Source organism: Scleropages formosus, chromosome 9 (genome assembly GCF_900964775.1).
Source record: "Scleropages formosus chromosome 9, fSclFor1.1, whole genome shotgun sequence".
In the NCBI taxonomy this organism is placed as follows: domain Eukaryota; kingdom Metazoa; phylum Chordata; class Actinopteri; order Osteoglossiformes; family Osteoglossidae; genus Scleropages; species Scleropages formosus.
This window is the reverse complement of record NC_041814.1, coordinates 13,103,375-13,126,627: the sequence shown is the minus strand read 5'-3', so window position 1 is coordinate 13,126,627 and position 23,253 is coordinate 13,103,375. Positions and strand designations below refer to the sequence as shown.

The window sequence follows — 23,253 nt, the reverse complement described above, 5'->3', positions numbered from 1 at the left end:
GGGTGGCAGTTCTGGGCAGAGCTCCCTCAGAAGTTTGCAGCTCTCATAGTACTGCTACCCCCCTCAATGGGGTTTTCCATCCAATGTGAAAGTGATCACACATTTGCAGGGCATATTTGACAATGTATGAAACGCTCAATGCTAAGGACATGTTATATTAAAAAAAAAAAAAAAAAAAAAAAAAAAAAGGTCTGTCAGCATTTGTTTCTATTTATTTGGAAGTATTACTCATTATTTTCAGTTCCAAGGCAAGAGCTTGGAGAGAGTATGGACTGTCCCCCTGCCCGTAAAAAAGAAAAAGAAAAAAAAAAAAAAAACCAGATTGAACGGTTGATTGCCCTGTTATACTTCAGTTAGGATACATTCCATCATGTCTGCCTTGGATCATCATTAAAAGCCCTTCCTTTCCAATATGTTATTAATTACAGCAACTTCTCCGAAGTGCCTCCCAACAGCTGCACTCAGTTCAAAGTCTATACAGTCCAGGGTGGCCACACTAGCTCTCGATGTCACTGCAGTCACAACCCTAATTCCCTAATTCACACACGTACACACAAGGAGCCTCACATCTGCACTTTTAATAAGTCTAAGGTATTCTTGCAGCTATTTCAAGCATTCATAAATACTCAATCATTTATTTACCCGACTTTTCGCGTAAGCAACTTGGAGTGTTAAGCTACTTACGATCATTTACCCCTCAGGTAACTTTATCATACAAATTCAGGGAAATACCTTGATCAAGGGTACTACTGCAGGACGTAGGATTCCAGTTTGAGTATCAAGTGCAAGGCAGCAGATATTTACTGTGCTACCTGCTGCACCTAACACATTTAAAACCTGAAATAACACCTGCAGCACAACCCAATGTATGTTTAGGTAAATTCTGATTTCAGGGTGTGGAAGCATATCACTGGGTTGGCAATTATGCTTCTCTCAACATTATCTGTTAATTGTGGGGGTTGTGTCATTGTTAGCTTAGTGTCCTGCCACTAGGTGACATACTGCCATCTACCGGAGAACTAGATCACACAGGGCAAAGTTCCCTGCTTCTGAAATCAGGGAAAAGTCATCCTTTCCAACCATACAAGACATCCTGTGGGGAGGGAGGGTTCTTGGGACATAGCAGTACTCACGTGAGGTCATGGACAAGAAGTAGAGGAGGGCATCAAAGTTCTTTGCATACTGCTGACCACAAGGACTTGCAAAGATCTCATTTGATACTTTTCAATACATAAAATAATTGAAAATTGTTCCCACTGTTAAACATCTACTACAGGTATTACAAATTTAAGAATCTTCAGTGGTAACCCTTTTGAGAAGGGTAGTACTATGCTTACTGACAAAAATATGAGACAGAAAAGGAAGGTTTCAAGGATAGGTGTTGTACAGTGTTACCTTACATCCATTTATAGAAAAACTGAAGTGTGATGCTGTGAAATGCTTACACAAAATATATGCATCATACAGACAAGTCAAAGCATTATCAAATGTTGATGTCAAGTAACCACCAGGACCCACACATAAAACTATTATCTAGCAGTGTAAGTCACCTTGGTGAATAAGGTGTGTGGGCTGATAACACCACAGAGCTCATTGGAAGTCGCTTTGGAGAAAAGCATCTGATAAATACAGTAAACGTAAATAAAACTTTATGAAGTTTAATCCTGAAAGTTACATTTTTATTAATGTTTATTATAATTAACAGACCTTTAGTACATGCAGTTATTTTAAGGCACCAGCTAAGAAAAGCCAAGAATTTTTGGATATTTATAGAAAGTTTATTTCCCCCCCCCACATACACACATTATCCTTTGCAGGGGGTGCATCCTGTGGTGCCACCTCATGGCTGTGGTGTATAGCGCATGTACTTCTTCCCAGAAGGCAGTTCTTTGGTGCTAACGCCAGAGGGGAAGAGAGCTGCAGCCTCTGTCTCCGAGATGTTGGGAAGAACCATGACGCGGTCCCCTAGCTGAAGGTGTTAATGACAGCAAAGAGAGCACAAAAGACTAAACACCGCTGAGCATGTGGATGTCATAGTCATAGTTGTCTTTTGCACATGATGATCAAACATCTTCAAAGTCGTACATCAAAAACCAAGTGACAAATTCAAAACACTTTCGACATAATACTTTAGCAACTTTGTAGAGTTCAAATGCTAACACATATATATAATTTGTTGTAACTGCTGACTGAAAAGCATTACTATGGCTACAGACTGGGTGTGTCTCGTAAAATTACTGAGATCCAGGACGTGTGATAAGTGTACCTTCCAGTCCACTGGAGTCGCCACTCTTTTCTGTGCCGTCAGCTGCAGGGAATCAATGACCCGCAGCAGCTCATCAAAGTTGCGCCCCGTTGTTGCAGGATACAGGATGGACAACTTCAGCTTCTTGTCTGGACCAATTATAAACACCTACGACGTTAAAGAACACAACTGTCTCAAGTAGCAAACACCACGCCAGAAAGGAGGGGAAAAAAAAAAGTCTGCATTCAGAAAAAAGGTGTAGATTTAACACTGGGATCAGTTACACTAAGTCACTTTAGAACTGTAGTTAGACTTACGTTCATAACTTAACATTAAATTATGAAATTATAACATTAACAACAATTAACATTAAAATTAACCAAAAATCTCTGTCAACTTTGAGCTACTCAATCTAACCTATTTTTGCCATTTCTCAGCCACGGAATACATGAAACACAGGTCAACGTTTAATAATTATCCAAAAAGGAGGTCAAAGTGCAAATTACTACAGCAATAAACTGGGCCAGTAGCATGAGCACCATAAAGACTGAAAATGAAGAGTAGGATTAGTAGATCTGTCATATAGCACAAAATTGTTGGTGGTTGTATTCATGGTGAACTCACTCTACAATGTCTAGAAAGACCATTACACTCGGATTATGAGTGACATTAATTATGCCAAGTCACGATCATTACTGTTAACGATTTTCATTCTCAGATCTAATTTTTACTCAGTTCATCTCTCAGCTTGAATACAGTTTGTCTTCTCTTTTTTTAATGGTGTAAATTTTATTTTTTGTAAACAACTTAACATTTTTCAGTATTTATTAAACTGTCATTTTAAATTTTCTAAATTTTCATAGTCTTTGCTGACTTCAAATTGTCCAGTCCCATAGCTACCAAACAATAAGTTCTTCAAGCACAGAATTACCTACATTGATCACGTGTACTTTGTGAGAAACTGCAAAACACACGTTAAGAGGTCCTGCGCTGCTCTAGCAGGGGTGGGGGAAGAGACTCACACAACGGGCAGTAAGAGGCATGCCGTCCTTGTCTCTCTCATCTGGGTCCAGCATTCCCAGCATCACAGCCAGCTCCCTCTTGTCATCCGCGATGATGGGGAAAGGCATGGTGCAGCTGGGCGCCTCATTGTTGTACGCTATAATATCCTTCACACAGAAACGGTAATGAGAATTTTCATAAGGATTAGCAGGGCAATACTGTGATTAGGACAGCTACCTTAAAATGGGAAGGTTCTAGGTTCAAATACTCTTTCTGCTTTAATACCCTTTGACATGCAACTTAGCCTGAACCACTCTAGTAAAACTTGCACAAATACAAATCAGCAAATACCTGCAAGTAGCTTCATACATAAACCTAGCCTTTCGACTAAAGCATCAGCTATATGAATAAATAATATAAATATCATGGGGAAAACTGGTTTCTTCTGTTAAACCCTTTTCACATTCTTCTAATTGCAGAAAAGTAGTAAGAACAGTGGAATGTGAGTAGGCTATAGGAACCAAAGGCAGACTTTTTGTATTAATGAAATTGAGAACACAGCACAATGTTGTATCATTAACCAGCTAGGAATTATTTGTGAAATGTTTTCCCTTTACCTTTTGCCAACACCATATAAAAGTAGTAGTTCTGCATCCTGGCAACCTGAAATTGCTGTGCAATAACCCATAGCCAAAGGCCAGAAGATAGCACTCAGACAAGTAGGTTCAGGAGCCCAATGTGTGAACTTGGACAAGCGTTGCTTAGCAGTTTAATTCTGTGTGATCACCAAAGACTCACCTGATTCCAGGATTTACCACCATGTGCCTGACTGAACTCTTCATTGCTTGCAATCGTGAAACACCAAATGCATCCACAAATAATGTGTACATGTACATTTATTCCCAGTGCCGCTATTTCAGATGGGATTACACAGCTGTCAGAACACTGTGTTAAGCAAAGTTGTGGGGAAGAGGAGATTAACATGGCAGCTCAAGTTTAAAAACTGACCTTGCTCCAACCAAGGTGGTCTTCCACAGAGTCAATAGACAAGGCAATCATTTTCACATTGCGCTTGGTAAACTCGGGGCTCAGTCTGGCTGCCCGGCCCAGTTCGGTGGTGCACACAGGTGTGTAGTCGCGGGGATGGGAGAACAAGATGCCCCAGCTGCGGAGGTAGAGAGTCAAAGACGTCAGACTTTGTACTTTAACATTGTTTCTTAAAAGAAACCTTTATTTCACCTCTATGCATCACTAAAAGATTTCAGGGTATAAGGAAAATTATCTGGACTTAGAGGCAAAAGAAGAACTTAAATGTTTGCATACCCTTTTAAAAAAAAAAAAAAAATTGCAGGAAGGTGATCAGGATTAGTCTATCCTGAGTTTGGTGCACCTACTCGTGTGATGAACATCAGTGCATAAAGTGGAAAGAAAAACTAGGTTCACTTTAGGATCATATGTCCGCAACTATGTCTTTCTCCTAATGTAATGCACAAATTGTATTTTTTTCTGAGATGTACATCACTTTGGAGAAATGCAAGTGCTAAATGAAAAAGTACAGTTAATCTTTATTAATTTAGAAAATCCTTAGTGACAGTTGTCAAGGTAGAATGAAAAGCTAATCAAAGTAGTTCTGAAACAAGTTTAACTGTTCAGTAAGTATATGCATCCTGTAAGTTCTTTACACTCAGCAACAGAATACAGCAAGAAAGCATTAACGGCCAAAGGCCACAGCATTAAAACTTAGCTTTTTATTACAGTCATATAACCTTACCTTGGAATTTATAACCTTAGATCTTCTCCAAATGACAACGCAAAGGACATGCAGGAAGATTTTTTGAATACCACATTTCTTAGGCCTCAGCCATACAAGTTTAAGTTAATGATTATCAGCATATGGTTAAGGACTTGCTAAATCTCAGCCCTTCTTTTTGGGTGAGTACTTGGTGCTATAGTATGACCCACATAGGTATGTGAAAGACTCAGTCACAGCAACTGAAAGTGTGCTGTGATTAATTCCTACAATTAGCAGGAAGCTTTTGTCCATTATGCTTGATTTGCACTGTGTTCAACACATTTCAGATAAATCTGTAAACTTGAATTAAGGTTTAACAGAAAATATTCAAGTTTTATACTTCAACCTTCAATTTTCATAATCTTTAATATTTTTCCTTGACTATGGTATGATTGCAAATGTAACCATTTGCATTTTAGACACTTCCTGCTCATGACACCAATTTATTATAGTAAGTTATTAGGCTTAACTTTTAGTGAGTGCAGCTATGCTTACAACAGGGATTAAAACTGTTCGTTCAGACATGATTATAAGGCTGACACCGGGGATCAGCATCCTCGTACCTAGAAACACTCCAACACAGGGTCTCCTTACTTTCAGCTGAAATTTGTTTTAACGTTTTTTTTTTTTGCATTTTTGTCATGTCCTGCTGTCATGAACAAACAGGAAACACCATATGCCTGGAAAAATCTAATGAGCTTCAGATGGTGAAACTGATACAGCTGCATTGTGCTGTCTGCCAAAAAAAAAAAATTCGAGAAAAACAAAATTGCTGAACATTTAGATTCATGGCCACTTACAATTTCATGCATTCCACACTACTGGATATTTCACAGAAACAAAGTATGTAATTTAATGCAGAGTACATCAGACCTGCCACCAAAACCTGAACCAACAACCTGCAGGTTACAAACTGTAAACAAATCTAATTTATAACAGTTACGGCAGAAAAGTCAGTTCAGCCAAGTCTTGTGAAAACAGACATCACGTAATAATTTTGCGGCCGAGATGCAACGAATCACAAGATGACCATTACAAATTACTTTGTAAGTGACACTGTCTACATTTAGACGTATTCATTTAGCAGACTCGCTTCATTTTCAGAGATGTAGATCTCACAGAAAATACAATGCGTACATCACATTAGCAGACAGAGTCTTGGATGCGGAAGCATGATTCTTAAGCAGTTTGTTTCTTTCCACCATGTGAAAGAACGCTCTTCACATGAGATTACATTTATTCACTTAGCAGATGCTTTTTTTTTTCTCCAAAGCGACTTACAATGGATACTATTAGCATCTTAGATGCCAAGAGCTGACAGCAGGCAGAGCTTTAGCAGGAAGGAAGAACTTAAGTCTTAAAGTTTTACACAAATTTACACGAAGGGTAAAAATTTCTTAGATTTTAACCATTGCCAAAAGTGCACTGACAAGGTTATACCTGCAGAGTACCATAGAGCTCCAGTCACTCACAGTCTTGTTTTTAAGAACAGTTTTGCTATAAGGTTAAGGTTATATAATCAATGTTGGGGACAGTTTTAAAATTATTTGTGTACAAAAGAATTCCCCTTAGTTCTTGTCTAAATAAATATTCCAGGAGGCAAAGTACATGCTGTTACTTAGGACAGAACCAAAGGGGTCTCACAGGTTGCCAGCTTATAGTGTACTGTATTACATTATTATATTATAATGTTATATTCAGAGTAACTTGTACCACACTTGACAGCGAGCGACTAAAAAGGGCGGGAAACTGAAATATGAGCCAATCTGCACGTATTTGGGTCCATTTTGGCAGGAGATCAAGAACTGCACCGTACCCACTGCTCAGAAACAGACATTTTTAGTTAAACTAAGGCTCCAAGGTCCACTGAAATTAAGGGAGCCTTAAAAACAAACCCGCAAGGCAAGCAGTTGCTGGCAAACTGCGACACAAAAGCTCTTATGAGTTGTGTAAACTCAAACTGGTAAACACGCAAATATTTATCTGAGAATCATTCAATCAATCATCATGTCGATTTAGCGGGTACTCACTGATCGCAAATAACACTGTCAGTTGCACGACATTTGACAGAAAACGCTGCGGAGAACTTCAGAAAGTGATAAAAATGTCTGATTTAACACTCACAAGACTCGGGGTCGGGGAAATTACATCACCCTTGTCTTCATGCTGCAGCGCATAAGCGTAGGCTAAGCGATCACTACATATTTAAGGCTAGCTACTTATTAAGTAGTTATTAGTAGAGCCAGCTATATTTCATTCATTTTCACTGACTACAGGCCAAATCAAAGGGATTCGTGCAACTTTGATTGGCCTGTAGTCTTCGTTAGTTCGTAGTACTTCCGTTTTCTTGAGTAAGGTGTGTCCTCCGCGGTTTAAAAAGTGCGCGATCATTCCAAAACATCTATATGATTTTAAGTCAAGTAAATGCGGCATTGACTTAATTCATAGCGTTCGGACACACACGTAGCGAGACACAAAACTTCGCGTGACAGCAGAGACCCCACGTGGCTTATGGCAGTTGCCTCATTGCAGAGGACCGTCTCCGTACGTCACACCTGCACGAAACAGTCCGCCGCTGAGAAGGAACTCTCTAGTGTTGAAAATAAAGCTAAATGCAAAACGGGAAAAAAAAAAAAAAAAAAAAGTGTACAGAATAATCGCCTAAAAATTAAGAGTCGAACTTACGAGTCTCCTAAAAACTCGTGGAATTTTATCTTGCCAATGGTTGTGTCGGCTTCAAAATTGGGGAAAACGTCTCCCAGCAGGAGTCCAGGCATGACTGCAGCGATATCAACCTCAGCTGCGAACTGAAACTTAGCAGCACCACTGCTGCGTATACACACGTTTTTAACACCGCCGTGACGTCAACGCGTTACGCAAATACGCACGTCCCTAATCACCACAATACACAGCACTAAACTGTTTAGTAAACACTGTTGCGTTTAAAACAGTATTTGAGTATGAGCATAATTTACCGTACTGCAGTTAAATGTTTACACGGGAATAGTTACATTATTCCTTTCAGCTAGTTTCTGTAATTATTTGTACAAAACCAAGAAGAAAATGAAGCCCTAGACTCTAGACTAGTACTGTCTGCAACAGCAAAGGTTGTGTTCCTGAACAGTTATTAGTTAGCCGAGGGTCAAGCAAAGTAATTAATTAATTAATTAATTGATGAATGAATGAATGAATGAATAAATGAATACTGTGACCCCAGGTGAAACGCGTCGTGACTTTTATTTTGATAGCTAGACCCACCGCCGAATAGATCAGTGAAGTTGGGACAGCACCTCAAATCATTTCTGAATTGGAAACCTCTGTATTTTTGGGGAAAAAAAAGTTTGCATGGTATGAGTCCCTTTTTTATTTTTTTTTTTTAAAAAAAGCTCTAATTTATCTTCGATAATCTTGTCCGAGACTAAAGCGGCGCATGCGTTTGACGTCATAACAAAAAATATTTTTATGTAGGATAGAAGATCAATGAAATAGACTGTAAGCGGTGGCCAAAAGCACTTAAGGGAATACATAAACACGTGAAACAGAGATATCAGCTTAATATCTTAAGCAGAGCTAATGAAACTGGACTTTCCGGCGCGAACTGGAGGCAGAGACCTCTTTTTCTGTACTCGTTGTAGTACCGCCGCTGTCCGCGCGGACTCCTGTTGCTTCCCTGCGCTGCGTGCGGTTCCGGCTTCGAACGCGTCCTGCTTTGCCGCTGAAGCTGCGCTTTGCTGCGAAACCCAGCTGCTCCGTGACACCTGTCAAGCATGGCGCAGCTCCGCTGAGGCAGACGTGGGGAGAAGCGCTGTCTCTGCAGAGGGATGAACAACAAGGACCCGAAGGTGAATTAGCCTGCGTCCTCAAATCCAGTCGGCGCGTCCGCGAAGCCCGCAGCCACCGATAACCGACCGGACACACACACACACACACACACACACACGTCGCCGGTAAAAAAAAAAATGCCGTCTCCGAAAGCCAAAAACAACGGGGGGCGAAGCAGCAGCAGTAGTCCCAGCAGCGTGGGCAGCAACAACGGGCGGTACGAGTTCATGTCCCTGAGCCGGACTCCCCCGCCGCACCTTCTGCAGAGACAGGGCTCCGATCCGACGTGCGCGCGCCTCCGCGCCTCCGAGAGCCCGACGCGCCGCCGCGGCTCGGCCTCCTCCTCCGGCGGGCCCTCGTCCTCGGGCGCCGGAGCAGCGCAGCAGATGCCGGAGGAGGACTGCATGCGCCTGAACCCGTCCTTGGTGGGCATTGCGCTCAGCTCCCTGCTCGCCGTCGACCTGTGGCTCTCCAAGCGCCTCGGGGTGTGCGCCTGCGAGGACTCGTCCTGGGGCAGCGTGCGGCCGCTCATGAAGCTCGTGGAGATCTCGGGCCACGGCATCCCCTGGCTGGCCGGCGTCCTCTACTGCCTCTACAAGAGTGACAGCGCAGCCGGCCAGGAGGTCATGCTCAACCTCCTCATGGGTAACGCGGCTCCTGCCAGTGCTTGGCGCGCGTCCTCCCATCATGCTTCCTGGGTCCTCTATACCTGTCATCCCATCCCATCTTGTCACTTTCCGCTGAGCTCCTCCAAAAGTGTCACTCCCCAGTGTCCACCCTCTGCCTGATTTTCCTCTCTAACTATGGGTGGCACGGCGGCACAGCTGTCTCACAGCGCCTGGGTGGTAGGAGAGGACTTGGGTTCGATCCCCACTCACTCAGTCTGTGTGGAGTTTGCATGTTCTCCCCGTGTCTCTGTGGGTTTCTTCCGGGTGCTCTGGTTTCCTCCCACGGTCCAAAGACATGCTGTTCAGATTCACCCATAGTGTGTGAGCGTCACAGAGAGAGTGGGTCTCACTGATGCATGGATGAGTGACCCATTGTGAGTAGCGTATCTAGCAGTGTAAGTCACCTTGGTAAATAAGGTGTGTGGGCTGGTAACACTACATAGAGTTCACTGGAAGTCGCTTTGGAGAGAAGCATCTGCTAAATGAAGTAACGTAACCCTGGACACATCTGTGAAGATGGCTGTTTTCAGGAGATCACGTCATGTGGCCGATTGCCATGGTTTTTATTTAAAGCGGTGTTGTGTTCAATATCTGGCTTTGTACTTCGCAGTAGTACCTCTGTCACAAGTTAACTGTTTATCACAATGCTTTTACACCTGTAAACTGCTACTGGTCCAAGTATAACAGGAGCAGTGACTAGCAAGGACTCTTTAGGTAAAGTCTGCGATTTTCCATGAGGCATACACGGTGCTTCAGAAAATCGTGTCAGCGTGCCAGCAAATTAGTGCGATAAAGCGGAAGACAATGACAGATGAAGAGTGATGTGTCTGATCATGTGTTATGGTGGCATTTATTCATCTAGCTGATGCTTTTCTCCAAAGCAACTTCCAATGTTAAAGTTACAATTATTACCATCTTACAAATTATTTACCCATTTATACAGCTGGGTTATGCTATCGGAGCAATTTAGGGTAAGTGCCTTGTTCAAGGGTGCTGCAGTTGGAGATCGAACCTGCAACCTTTGGATCCAAAGGCAGTAGCTCTAACCAGTACGCTCCCAGCTGTCCCTGTGTTTCTTTGTAGACCTTGAAATGTACCACTTTCCCTTTCCCTGGCACAATCTGCACAGTGGGCTTCAGACTGTTTTGAACCGAAAAGATTTAATTCCTGCTGTGTATTATAGCTAACCCCATGTTTCTGCTCTCTCCAGCCCTCATCCTTGACCTTGTGCTGGTTGGGGTGGTGAAGGCCATCGTGCGCCGCCGCCGTCCCTCCCACAATCGCATGGACATGTTCGCCACCTTCTCCGTGGACCGCTACTCCTTCCCATCAGGCCATGCCACACGAGCTGCCCTCTGTGCCCGCTTCCTGCTCGCTCACTTGGTACTGGCCGCCCCACTCCGAGTGCTGGTGCTGCTGTGGGCCGTGCTGGTGGGCCTCTCGCGCGTGCTGTTAGGTCGCCACAACGTAACAGACGTGGCCTTTGGCTTCGGCATGGGCTACTGCCAGTACAACCTAGTGGAAGCGCTCTGGGTATCACCAGTGGGACTGCAAGGCATGCTGGGACTTTGGAACTAAGGAAAATGCGTGATTTGAGGGATTTAATGAGGAGCAATAAGTGATAGGGATACAGTCGGCTATTCGCATCACTGTGCATTTTAGTCCTGTCTGCTAAACACAACTGATAAAAACACTGCATAAAAAATGGCTGCACTGTCGTGTTATATATAAATACTGTAATTATTGATGTTATGAAGAATTTTTTGTGTACGTGTCTATCTGTTTGCGTGGGTTATTACCATTATAATTACGTAAAGCACTGGGTCCGTAAAGCTTTTCACGGGTTCAATATTACACCAGAGTTGGAAATGATGAGCTCATGGGCGCTGCTTTGTTATACTTCAGCTTTCTGATTGGAAAGCTATGTTGAGTCAGTGTGCTGCATTTTAATAACACTTTAATTCTAATAATATTGAATGTGACCATTTGAATTAAGGTAATCATGGGACTGATGACTAATGAAGGGGCCACTTTAGAATGCAGTCCTGCTTACTTTGCTGAATTTTGTGTGCTGTAGTTCTAGTTAGTTTGAAGCAGACTGCCTTTCCTTTTTTTTCGTAGGTTATTATATTTTCTATGATGTTGAATTATTTTTAGTATTTCTGTTCTCTGGTGAAGTATGTTATTGTGAGTTTTTACTGGGGGGGGGGGGAATTGAAGAAATTATTTAGCATATTTATACTGAATAATTCTGTTTAAGGTTGTTTTTACTTTGAATGAGCCAAAGTAAAATGCACATTGTCACAAAGTTAATGTTTAATGGGTTGAATGAATGCTTGTTTGATGTTGTCTTGGTTTTGAAATTTGTTGGAGGTTTATTTTTCAGCTTTGTTCGTTGAAACAATATGATTCTAGCATTTTATATACACAGGTTACAAAAATAAGATGATAGTATGCCCACGCTAGACAGGGTTATCAGGATTAGTTAGGCTAAAGCAGTAAATGCACAGATCTGAAATATTACATTAACTATTGAGGTGTGTTTACAGTAGAACAAGGACTTGGCTTTGGACCCAGTAATATCAGTGTACTGGATGTATGTATGTGTGTGTGTGTGTGTATTAGATAACTACTCAGTGTTCCAGGCTTCTGAGTTCCACCAGATTCTTTTATGTGGGAGTGCATGATGGCATTACTGAAAGTACAAAAAGCTGGAAGTTTAATTGTAACATTTTCCCATTTAAATCAGTTTTAAGTATGCAGTGTGAGCAGGATGTGAGTCCCAGTAAGTTCAGGCTGCCAGCTGTGAATTCCAAGTCAGTGGAAATAATGTGTAAAATCAGGATGCTGTAAATATTATTTACATACAGTCTGCTGGTATTTGGGATGTTTGTCGCCTTCTGGAAGAAAAGAATCAAATTTTGCAAATTGTTACAAATGGTAAAAAGAGTATAATACATTATATTTATGGAAAATTATATTTAATGTTATACATACACTATATGTCTATATATAGTCATTTTTGCTTGATCAAATTCTGTGACCACCAAGCCATTTTACATGTTCCTTTGAGTAATTGAAGATCTACTCCCTTCAGTCATACAAGAGCACAGCGGTCCTGTCTAGGAGGGAGAGATGTACTCTGTCAGTAATGCTTTGGACCAACAAATGCTCTCTTTTGGTGAAATACTAGCTCTGAGATGATGGTGAAGACCAGTGGTAGTTGTTTTCTTTCTACATAATCTCATTAGTGTTTTATGGGTGTAACACTTGGGCTGGATGAAGTTTATCTGCATAGGTAAAGCACCTTCAGCAATATAAAATATCTAAAATTAGACATTTTACGTTTCTATTCTTTGTATTGTTTTCGAGGGAGTATCCCGGCACATAGAAGTGTTCTAAATTGTGCAACATTTTAATTCATACAAATCTACTGAAATCAGTACGTTAATAGGAGGATTCAATGACTGTTTTGTTGACTCACATTGCAATAGGTCCTAAATGACAAAACTTTATGCAATTAAATATATACTCGTCTGTAAACGCAAGGCGAACGATTTCAAACAAGAACTGTTTGAAGCCGAATCAGTTGCGGTGGCGTTGAAATTAAAAATGGGAGATTGCACTTTATTTTTTTTTTTGCATGTTTTTTAATAGAAGTTTAAGTGCCTAGCAATATGGGCTTTTTATACATGCTCATAACACATGACCAGCTATGTAAACAGTTGCATTATTCAGTGACTGTTGTAATTATAATGTTCTTAAATTGTGATGTAATTTAAACACAAATAGAAGTGTATGTAGAGTTTTTGTGGTAGGAAAAAAATACATATCTCTGAGATGTACCCAGAGGAGACAATATTATGTGTATTATGCATTTTTAAAATAAACAGAAAAATTAAAGCTGTCTTTTGTCTATTTAGGGAAATGTTCTGTATGTGGGGGTGCGGTGGCGCAGTGGGTTGGACCGCAGTCCTACTCTCCGGTGGGTCTGGGGTTCGAGTCCCGCTTGGGGTGCCTTGTGACGGACTGGCGTCCCGTCCTGGGTGTGTCCCCTTCCCTCTCCGGCCTTACGCCCTGTGTTGCCGGGTAGGCTCCGGTTCCCCGTGACCCCGTAAGGGACAAGCGGTTCTGAAAATGTGTGTGTGTGTGTGTGTGTGTGTGTTCTGTATGTGTAACTCAATGATAGGAAATACAGTATTCTTTATTGTAACTTTCTTATGTTTTAGGTCTTGAACACTCTTTTAGTTCTTAGGGTAAAAAGAAGCATTAGATTAAAAAGACTTTAAACATCATACTCTTGGTTTATAATTTGCACTTTTTTGCGTGTGTGGTAGAAATAGAGGCTAATTTAAAATGGTACTTCAATGACATGAAACTTCAAAACCTAGACACACAGTTCTGATGAGTTAAACTGTTGAGATGTCCTTTAGATCTTCTGTATGTATAAATATGTGAACAGTAAATTTAAAAATAACCAGGTTAGTAAAAAAAAAAAGTCAGAATTCTGTTTCCTAATTGCAGAATCTGTTTTTTGGCATTATGACTGCATACCAGTTCTTACAGAAATATACTGTAACCCTTGTATATTCTCCATTAGTTTAAAAATTGCATTTATGTTTTATAACAGACAACTACTGCAGTCTATCACTGCACTTCCTTTCGTGTGGACCAGATGGTGGTATTGCCAAATGATGGCTGTATTCCACATCTCAATAGCTATAAAACGTTTCTCCGGCTGTCGGGTGGAGGCAGCCACATACAAGGGACAAAGGCGCAAGGCTTGTAGGGTTCTAGAACAAAAAGGTTTTATTAAATCGAATCAACAGGGATGTTACCACTCTGGGGAAGAAGAAACGACTCAGTAAAACAGGCACAAACAAAGGAAGCGGGATAAGTAAGAAAAAAAGCCTGCCAAAACTTGGGCACTTCATGAAGAGTGCTCTTCTCCGTTTGTACTCCCAACTGTCGTTCCTCAGACCAGCTGTCTTCAATGTCCTTGTTGATTACTCATCAGATGATCGCTGTCAGTCATCTTTGTACCATTGAGACAAAACAGGGATAGGCAGCAGGGAACTGTCTGTGAGTTCGAGTCCATCGCCTGTTATGGCTGTACTGCCCACCAGCACACACAGTACTGAAAACTACAGCCTTGTACATATACACACACACACACACACACACACACACACACACACACACACACACACGACTGAAGCCGCTTGTCCGCCTTGTATATAGAACCTACTTATTTTTTTTTTTAACAATGCTTCTATTTTGTTTCTAAGTGCAATAATACATGAATGAATGATTAATTAAACATTATCAATCCCAGAGAGAAATTCGCTTTGGTTGCAGCAGCAGATAATGGACATACACCTATATATACAATATTAATTTAAAAACCCATTTTCAAAACATAAGGAAAATAAACTATAAGAACAAAAAATGTCAGGTGACCTGAAATTCTTAGTAATCACATGAATGTTGGACCCCTGGTGTGTTTTTTCCTATAAGTCTGAAATATTGTTTTTGCTTCACACCTTCTCCAAATACACACACACACACACACATTTTCTGAACCGCTTGTCCCGTATGGGGCCGCGGGGAACCGGAGCCTACCTGGTAACACAGGGCGTAAGGCTGGAGGGGGAGGGGACACACCCAGGACATGACACCAGTCCGCCACAAGGCACCCCAAGCGGGACTCGAACCCCAGACCCACCAGAGAGCAGGACCTGGTCCAACCCACTGCGCCACCGCACCCCTCACCTTCTCCAAATAAGAGGTGTTAAAAAAAAAAAAAGTTTCATTCTTTAAATCTGTGTTCTGTTCTGAGGGCTTTAACTTTTTTGGGAATAACAGTTCACCTTGGCAGTTATTCTTTTTTTCACAGCTGAACTTTTTCTGGAGTTTTGAAAAAAATATTTATGGAATTGTAGAACAGAAGTTTCCAGGGAAGCTCATGGAGCAAAGTTCAGTGGTAAGTTTAAACATTGAACCTTGGCGAGATATGCATTTTCTCTCAACGATCCATTTCTGCGAACACACAAGACGCTCATTGTCCCCAGGTTGGTCCCACTTACTGTCTACTATCTTTATGAAAACTGTATCAGAGTTGAGTTTTTGAAATTGTGGGAAATATATAGGTTATGTAAAATGCATATTCTGATAACAGTGCAAAGTAACACTCGTCTCTACAAAGACAGGGCAACAGTGGCATGAAGGAGGATGTCAGTGTTCAGATCTTACCGAGTGAAAAACATGCTTTAACTGACCTCTCAAAAGGGCCTCTAGTAACTCTGAAAATAGGTTACCTATGACCAGGGTCAGTTCACTGGAGACAATGGTTCAGTGTCACCTGAATCAGTGCATTACTAACTGACAGTAAGCAGATGTGTGGCAAACACTGGAGCTGAATTCCACAGGTGTAATGAGGGAGAGACATGTCCCCAGTATGTGTGTGTGTCTCTCTCACACACACACACACACATTTTCAGAACCGCTTGTCCCATACGGGGTCACGGGGAACCGAAGCCTAACTCGGCGTAAGGCTGGAGGGGGAGGGGACACACCCAGGATGGGGTACCAGCCTGTCGCAAGGCACCCCAAAGCAGGACTCGAACCCCAGACCCACTGGAGAGCAGGACCTGGTCCAACCCACTGCACCACCATGCCCCCCATGTGTGGGTGTCACTCCATTGTAAATTGTTGATAATACTTTCCAGTCTCCAAATACCCTACATGTTCTTATGCCTCAATGTATTCCAGTTGTGAAACAACAGAAGTTTATTACACCGTCAGATATGAACAATATATCAGTATCAATAGCCAGTATAAAAATACAAAATAATGGGGAAAGGAAAAAGTTTTAATTATAAAATAGCTTTTAACTACAAAAGCACTTAGTTATGTTATATACAATCAAAAATGTAGCATGTACTGCTGTGATTCAACTGAATAGTAAAACACAACCCCAAATCTTTGAATAAGAACCATTTTTTTGTATTTATACAAAAGACAAAAAGATATTTGATCTAGTATAAAAGAAACATAATAACAGACATGTAGAAATAGAAATTGTACAAAAGTGAACAGTGAAGGGGCGTGCAGTGGCGCAGTGGGTTGGACGGGGTCCTGCTCTCCGGTGGGTCTGGGGTTCAAGTCCTGCTTGGGGTGCCTTGCAACGGACTGACATCCCGTCCTGGGTGTGTGCCCTCCCTCTCCAGCCCTACGCCCTGAGTTGCCGGGTTAGGCTCCGGCTCCCCGCGACCCCGTATGGGACAAGCGGTTCAGACTGGGTGGGTGTGTGTGTGTGTGAACAGTGAAGAAAATGTACTTAGAAAAATAAATTAGAAAATTTTCAATTCTTGAAAATCCATGACTCGGATGGTAACATAGGGTGTACTAAAATTTAGTACATTGATTTTCTAGTCTGACAAAGTTTGCTTTAAATGGTCTCTAGATTTCAGAGGGTACTATGAGCTTTTATCAACAAAAAGCTCATTTCTACAAAAAAAATGTTTATATTCCAACAAAGACGGCAGCATGGCCCGCCGTGTTGCAGTTATCGGTGCTGGCAGTTCCGGGCTGACCTGCATCAAGTGCTGCCTCGAGGAGGGACTGGAGCCAGTGTGCTTTGAGAGCAGCGATGACATCGGAGGCTTGTGGAGGTTCAAGGTAAACTGAGCCATTAAAAGTTATGCAAAAGTAGTCAAACTACATATAAGTTCATTTTCTCTGGAATATGTAAATATGACCTGAAGTTCATTTGTTACAATTTTCAAATATAATTTAGATGATTAACGTACACTGAATACTTACCGTTGCGTCTTACATTATTGCACCAAGCTTATTGTACCACCTCCAGGAGATTCCAGAACCGGAGCGCTCCAGCACATACCGATCACTTGTGACCAACACCTCCAAGGAGATGATGTGTTTCAGCGACTTGCCCATGCCGGCCCACTTCCCTAATTTCATGCACAACTCCCAGCTACTGCAGTACCTCCAGCTCTACGCTGCTCATTTTAACCTTCTGCAGCACATTCACTTCCAGGTGAGGTCCTGAATGCATATGGACACCATAGTCTCTACTCATCAGCACATTCAGAGTCACTTGCCTCCTGCTTTGCTGTGATTTAATGAAGCCCAAGGACTTGAGATACAGACTTAAAATCCAGAAACAGAAAGTATATGTGATCTAAGTTTCTTTTGTCTTGTTTGGTTTCTCAGACCACAGTCCTCACTGTGAAACAGAGGCCTGACTTTGCCTGCTCTGGGCAGTGGGAAGTGCTCACTGAGGACAGAGATGGGCTCAAAAAGATCCATATTTTCGATGCTGTCCTGGTGTGTACAGGTCACTACACAAAGCCTGTCATGCCACTGAAGGATTTTCCAGGTATAAGATGATCTGTTTATTCATAAGATAATCAGCTCTCTCATATTTTTTCAGCTTCTATCAGTCCATTTTCAGGATGAACAGATGTAATTTTTTGAACAAGCAGTGCATGGTTTATTAGCACTGAACAGCGTAGTAGTATATGTTTTGCAAGGTCCTTTCACAAAGCACTGTGTTGAAGAGCATGTTCATGGTTTCAGATGTCCTCTTTTTTCAGGCTTTGAGACCTTCAAGGGGGAGTACTGTCACAGCAGCGAATACAAAGATCCAGAGCCTTACAAGGGAAAGAAGGTTATGGTTGTGGGTATTGGGAACTCTGGGGGCGACATTGCTGTTGAGCTCAGCAGAGTTGCTAAGAAGGTATGGTTCTAGTGTTGCACAGAAAGCAGTTATACAGCATGTGTCCTTGCACTGCACAGAATGGTTCAGATCTGCAGCTATGCATCTACCATAGATCCTTAACATCAAAGCAAAAGTTCACCCAGGCGAAGGCAGATATATAACCCTAATACTAAGGGCTCAACTTGCACAGCATTAAAATTTTCACAAGATAACAGATGTCTTTATTGTAGTATCCCAGGCTCTACAGTTGCCATGTTGTAGATTAGTAAGTGATTGTGGAAGAAAGGTTGCCACTTTTCAAAGGTTTTCACAATGTCATCTTGCAATATAACTTTGAGCGTGTCTGCAAACAGCATTTCACTGATGAACTGCTGCCAAGGTGCTCTGGTATTTATGAGGAGACGTTTAAAAGGTCTTCAATATTACAATACATTTTAATTAATATTGAACTGTAAAACTTGGATTACATGGATTACTTGACTGTAGCGGTGTGAGGCACCATCTCAGTTCATTTATTCAATGTCTTTCCTCAGACATTTCTCAGTACTCGGCAGGGGGCCTGGGTCTTAAGTCGCATTTCCCTTAAAGGACGCCCCATAGACATGATTGGCGTCACTCGTCTTCTAGGCCTGGTAACCCTACTCTTGCCCAGGCGTCTGGTCAACTGGGCCTGTGAGAGAGAGTTGAATCAGAAATATGATCACCGATTGTACGGCCTCATGCCTAAAAACAGGTAAGACTGTCGGCTAAAGTTATTGAGACTTTCCCTGTTGATGGCGCACGTTCTGATGCATGTTTTCAGACCTTCTCCTGTCATTGCTGCAGGTTCTTGGACCAGAGGCCTCTAGTCAATGATGACCTTCCTGGCTGCATCCTTCTTGGTGGCTTGGTCATAAAGCCAAATATTCAGGAGTTCCAAGGCTCCAATGTGGTATTTGAGGATGAAACAGTAGAGGAACAAATTGATACTGTGATCTTCTGCACAGGCTACACCCACAATTTCCCCTTCCTATCAACTTCTCTCTTTACTGGCCCAAGCTTTAATTTAACCTTGTATAAGCATGTGCTCCCACCTATGCTTGAACACCCAACTCTAGCTATAATCGGCCTGATTGAAGCCTGGGGACCCATCATGCCTGTGGTGGAAATGCAAGCTCGCTGGGCCACTCGAGTCATTTCAGGTAACCTTTTTTTGCCCTATTATGTTGTTTTTAATCAGATGAAGAACCACTTTGAGTAAGACCTAAAGTATACACCACTGATAGTATAAACATACTGCACCTACATAACAAATAGACAGATACTTGGATAAATCAGAATTTTATTAACCCCAAAGGAAATTTCACAAAGCTACAGCAGCATACTAATGGAACACTAGAATCAAACTACAATAAATAAACGTCACATTTAGGCAAATATAGGCCTATAGGAATAAATGAAAAATAAAAGTACTATAGAGAAATCTCTACCACTCGGACAAACAGGGAGAGGACTCATTATAGAGTACTCATTATTGGGCCTAATGCAGAAAACACCTCAGGAAATATTCCTTGGTCAGAGTGCAGCTGAACCAGCCTTTTGTTGAATGTACTCATCAGTGTAGCCAGAGGAGTGCAAAGTGGGGGAGAGTCATTGATGATTCACTATGTCAGTGACAATGACAATGAGTTATACAGTACCACAGACATGTGCATCAAGCGGGTCATTTTGATTTCAAACTGTCCTAGGTGGTAACTGTGACACATTGAAGTTGTAGGAGTTTGTTCAATATAAGTCTTATTTCATCTGTTCCAAACAACAATTCAGTGTTAGGTGCTTCCATATTTATAGGCCATTTATCATATGTTTCAGGCCAACTGTCACAGAAGCATGTTGTCAAAGAACAAAATGTGATCTCTTGTACTATAAGCACATTAGCAAAGTTCAAAAGAAACTCAAAATACTGAATAAAAATCAAAAGTCTTAAGTTAGCCACAGAAGTGGAGATAAACTTATGCAAATCCAAAAATGTGGTTATTGCAGAATTAACTGGACAAACATCTTAAATGGGAAAGCATGATTTTCATACGAGTGTGAATAACATGGTATTCCTAATGTAATGGACAAATTGTATTTTGTCTGAGATGTACATCGCATTGGAGAAAAGTGTCTGTTAAATGAATAAATGTAAATGTATTGAAAACATATATAAAATTTAAATAATATATTTTAGGATATAAAAGGGAAAGATATCTGGAATCTGAAAGTGGTGTGTGCAATGATACAGAGCTATACAACCCAACAAGTTCCCCATCACCTATTCCACGCATCTCAGGCTGGCAAGAAACACTTCATGAAGTTCATTAGATCATGAAGAGAATTACATTGGTATTGCATGGTCATGGGAATGGATACAATTATGTCCTGCAGCAATAAAAAACCTAACCATTATCATGTAATAGCAGTGTTTGTAGATCCAACATTGTATGATTTGAACATCATATGTCCATATGTCTCTACTGAACAATTGGGTGGTCTGTGTCTCTATTACTCATTTTGTGCTTGTCTACCATCACCTAATATAGCCCTTTTGTTCCACTTAAATATTCAGCGTAAAGAGAGGAATGTTTGCTATTGTTAATTTGTGGCACTTGGATCTTGCAGGTGTCATCCGTCTCCCACCAAAGGAAATCATGCTGAAAGACGTTGAGAGGGAGAGAAAAAGAAATATGAAACGGTAATCCATGTGGAGAAGTTCTTGGATTACAAAATATTGCATGGTTTGTCACAACTACAAATAAAATAATTTCCATTAATTAACATAGTATAACAAGTAGTGTCATTTTCCCTAGATACCCTTGTCCCAAACATGCAGATCTGCAACTGGAATACATCCCCTATATGGACGAACTGGCAAATGAGTTGGGAGTGCGGCCAAACATCCTGAGGCTGCTGCTGACAGACCCTCGCCTGGGGTTCAGCGTGCTGTTTGGACCCTGCACCCCTTATCAGTTCCGACTGCGTGGGCCAGGAAAGTGGGCAGGTGCCCGGAATGCCATCCTGACGGTGTGGGACAGGGTGAGCAAACCAATGATGACACGAGTTGTACCAGAGCCCCGTCCTTCCAGACTACCAAAGTTGCTTGTTCTGAGTACCCTGCTTGTAGCAGCCATTTATGCTGGAAAAAGGCATTCTAAACTGCTGGAAAGCCCCATGGCTGCCCTGAACAACTGGAGGATGTACGTCCCAGCGGCGGTCCTTCGCGTGCTCAAAATCTGAACCTAACAAGAGTTTGAACCTTACTTCTGCAGAAACCCTTACCTGTCAGTAACCTAATTTTGCCTGACTGCCTCATTTATATACATATGGCAAAATGTATTACAGAATTCTCAAAAGTAAATTTGATAATAAAATACAAAAATAATACCAGACCAATAAATATGTCATAACACCATGTCATATGCTGACCACAGACAGTGGCATTCCTGGCAGTGACAGAATTGTAACCTTATTGGGAATTTCTTTTTAAGCAAACAGATTAATAAAAAGTGATTTGTAATTTTATACATTCTGCTGCCCCTGAATCCTTAACCGCTGTATGCTGAGCTAATCTTCTATAGCAATCTGAAAAGTAAATACTTAGACAAGAATAGGGTAATTAAAATAATAATAATTGCTTTACTTATTAATTGCAAAAGCGTTGTAATTTTTTGCAGTTTAATAATTAACAATAAAAAAAATCACTGAAAGCAGACATTAAATGTGGACATGCTCTTGCTGGTTAGACTAGGGATAACTGGTGTTTTAATGTTCTTATAAAAAGTTTTTAGATTCTTGTGAAATGCTGTCAATTTATTTGAAATGAAGTCGCTCTAATGCCGTCATGTAATGTAACGCTATAGCTGTTATGAGATCAGTTTCACAATTTACTGTTTCCCATATATTGTACTCTTGTAACATTTACTGTAACAATAAAATTGTACATCTCCTTGGAAAAGCTTTAGCTACTTTAATAATAATGAATGAAAGATGATCATTTTGAAGTTTTTTGAATATGAAAAGTAGAGAATAATTATAACCTGTTCACCTACGATTTTCTGTTGATTTTTACAGAAATCTGTTATAGCGGTACTTTTGAAACTAAATAAAAAAATATGAACCCCTTCATCGTTATACTGGAAGTATAAAACAAGCCAAAGCTGTACGAGATCCCTGCCTTTCCAGACTACCTATGTGGCTTTCTCTGTTTGGCATAACCCTTCTGATCACAGCTCTCTATGCTAGAGACCGATACTGTGCTTTATTCCCTCAAGGAATCTTGAAAATCCAATAAGTTTGTTTTAAATTTAAGTTTAAGTTTCAAGTTCATTGTCATAGGCACAAGTACCGTGTACAAGTATCATGAAATTCTTCATGAATGCTTCTCCACAGACTATGAACAAAAACAATAGAAATACTGCACAGAACAAAACAATGACAATGACAATGAGTAATGCAAATAACAATAACAATAAATAATGGTAACAATAAGAACAACTATGACTATGATCGTTCATGATGCGCATCGTCATCATCTTTCTTCATCGTCTTTCGTTTTAATACATTACTTGGGATAACAGTCCTTGTAGCCACTGTTGGTAATTCGCAGAGAAGATCAGGAGACTTGGAAGTATCTTCAGCAGGATTCTTTATTGCAGATGAGAGCATCAGTCTACAACATCAGAACGTGCTGTTTCACACTGTAGTCATCAAGTTTAACTAAGGGAGACATACATTGTGGTTTTATAGGCATTCAGTGGGCAGTCCTTAAAGGTGTGGCCTTACAGAAAGCTTTAGAGGTGATACCTTCAAACAAAGCATCAAAGGCAAGGAAGCCTTCACAGGAATCAACCCCCGACTGCCAGCTACCTCAAACTTCCTTATCACCAAATGGTTTGACCACCATCCACTAACAAGAACTGGGACATGTCAACATTCTCACAATTATATTAACAGGCAGACC

At 41.1% G+C, this 23,253-nt stretch overlaps 3 protein-coding genes across 3 annotated transcripts; 2 read left to right on the top strand and 1 right to left on the bottom strand.

The window, feature by feature from the left end:
* Positions 1-1,756: 1,756 nt before the first annotated feature.
* LOC114911294 (peroxiredoxin-6-like) lies at positions 1,757-7,895 on the bottom strand. The gene is made up of 5 exons (XM_029254913.1): positions 7,725-7,895; positions 4,256-4,412; positions 3,268-3,414; positions 2,267-2,413; positions 1,757-1,969 (listed from the first exon to the last, which is right to left on the bottom strand). The coding sequence occupies exons 1-5, from the start codon at positions 7,814-7,816 to the stop codon at positions 1,841-1,843; spliced, it is 672 nt and encodes a 223-aa protein (XP_029110746.1). The 5' UTR covers positions 7,817-7,895; the 3' UTR covers positions 1,757-1,840.
* Positions 7,896-8,965: 1,070 nt separating this feature from the next.
* LOC114911297 (phospholipid phosphatase 6-like) lies at positions 8,966-11,733 on the top strand. The gene is made up of 2 exons (XM_029254928.1): positions 8,966-9,506; positions 10,740-11,733. The coding sequence occupies exons 1-2, from the start codon at positions 8,999-9,001 to the stop codon at positions 11,105-11,107; spliced, it is 876 nt and encodes a 291-aa protein (XP_029110761.1). The 5' UTR covers positions 8,966-8,998; the 3' UTR covers positions 11,108-11,733.
* A 5,344-nt stretch (positions 11,734-17,077) lies between these two features.
* Positions 17,078-22,092, top strand: LOC114911298 (dimethylaniline monooxygenase [N-oxide-forming] 5-like). Its single transcript, XM_029254929.1, has 8 exons — positions 17,078-17,209; positions 17,400-17,588; positions 17,765-17,930; positions 18,148-18,290; positions 18,806-19,005; positions 19,098-19,453; positions 20,916-20,988; positions 21,104-22,092. Exons 1-8 carry the CDS (start codon positions 17,078-17,080, stop codon positions 21,528-21,530), a joined length of 1,686 nt encoding a protein of 561 aa, XP_029110762.1. The 3' UTR covers positions 21,531-22,092.
* Positions 22,093-23,253: the final 1,161 nt, after the last annotated feature.

Excerpts from the sequence above, each read along its gene's own strand:
- LOC114911294 (XM_029254913.1), bottom strand. The coding sequence starts at position 7,816 with ATGCCTGGACTCCTGCTGGGAGACGTTTTCCCCAATTTTGAAGCCGAC. Across the intron at positions 4,413-7,724 it reads CACGAGTTTTTAGGAGACTC|CTGGGGCATCTTGTTCTCCC; the intron begins GTAAGTTCGACT and ends CTACCTCCGCAG. Across the intron at positions 3,415-4,255 it reads ACCACCTTGGTTGGAGCAAG|GATATTATAGCGTACAACAA; the intron begins GTCAGTTTTTAA and ends TTCTGTGTGAAG.
- LOC114911298 (XM_029254929.1), top strand. The coding sequence starts at position 17,078 with ATGGCCCGCCGTGTTGCAGTTATCGGTGCTGGCAGTTCCGGGCTGACC. Across the intron at positions 17,589-17,764 it reads TGCAGCACATTCACTTCCAG|ACCACAGTCCTCACTGTGAA; the intron begins GTGAGGTCCTGA and ends TTGGTTTCTCAG. Across the intron at positions 18,291-18,805 it reads TCAGCAGAGTTGCTAAGAAG|ACATTTCTCAGTACTCGGCA; the intron begins GTATGGTTCTAG and ends GTCTTTCCTCAG.
- LOC114911297 (XM_029254928.1), top strand. The coding sequence starts at position 8,999 with ATGCCGTCTCCGAAAGCCAAAAACAACGGGGGGCGAAGCAGCAGCAGT. Across the intron at positions 9,507-10,739 it reads CATGCTCAACCTCCTCATGG|CCCTCATCCTTGACCTTGTG; the intron begins GTAACGCGGCTC and ends TGCTCTCTCCAG.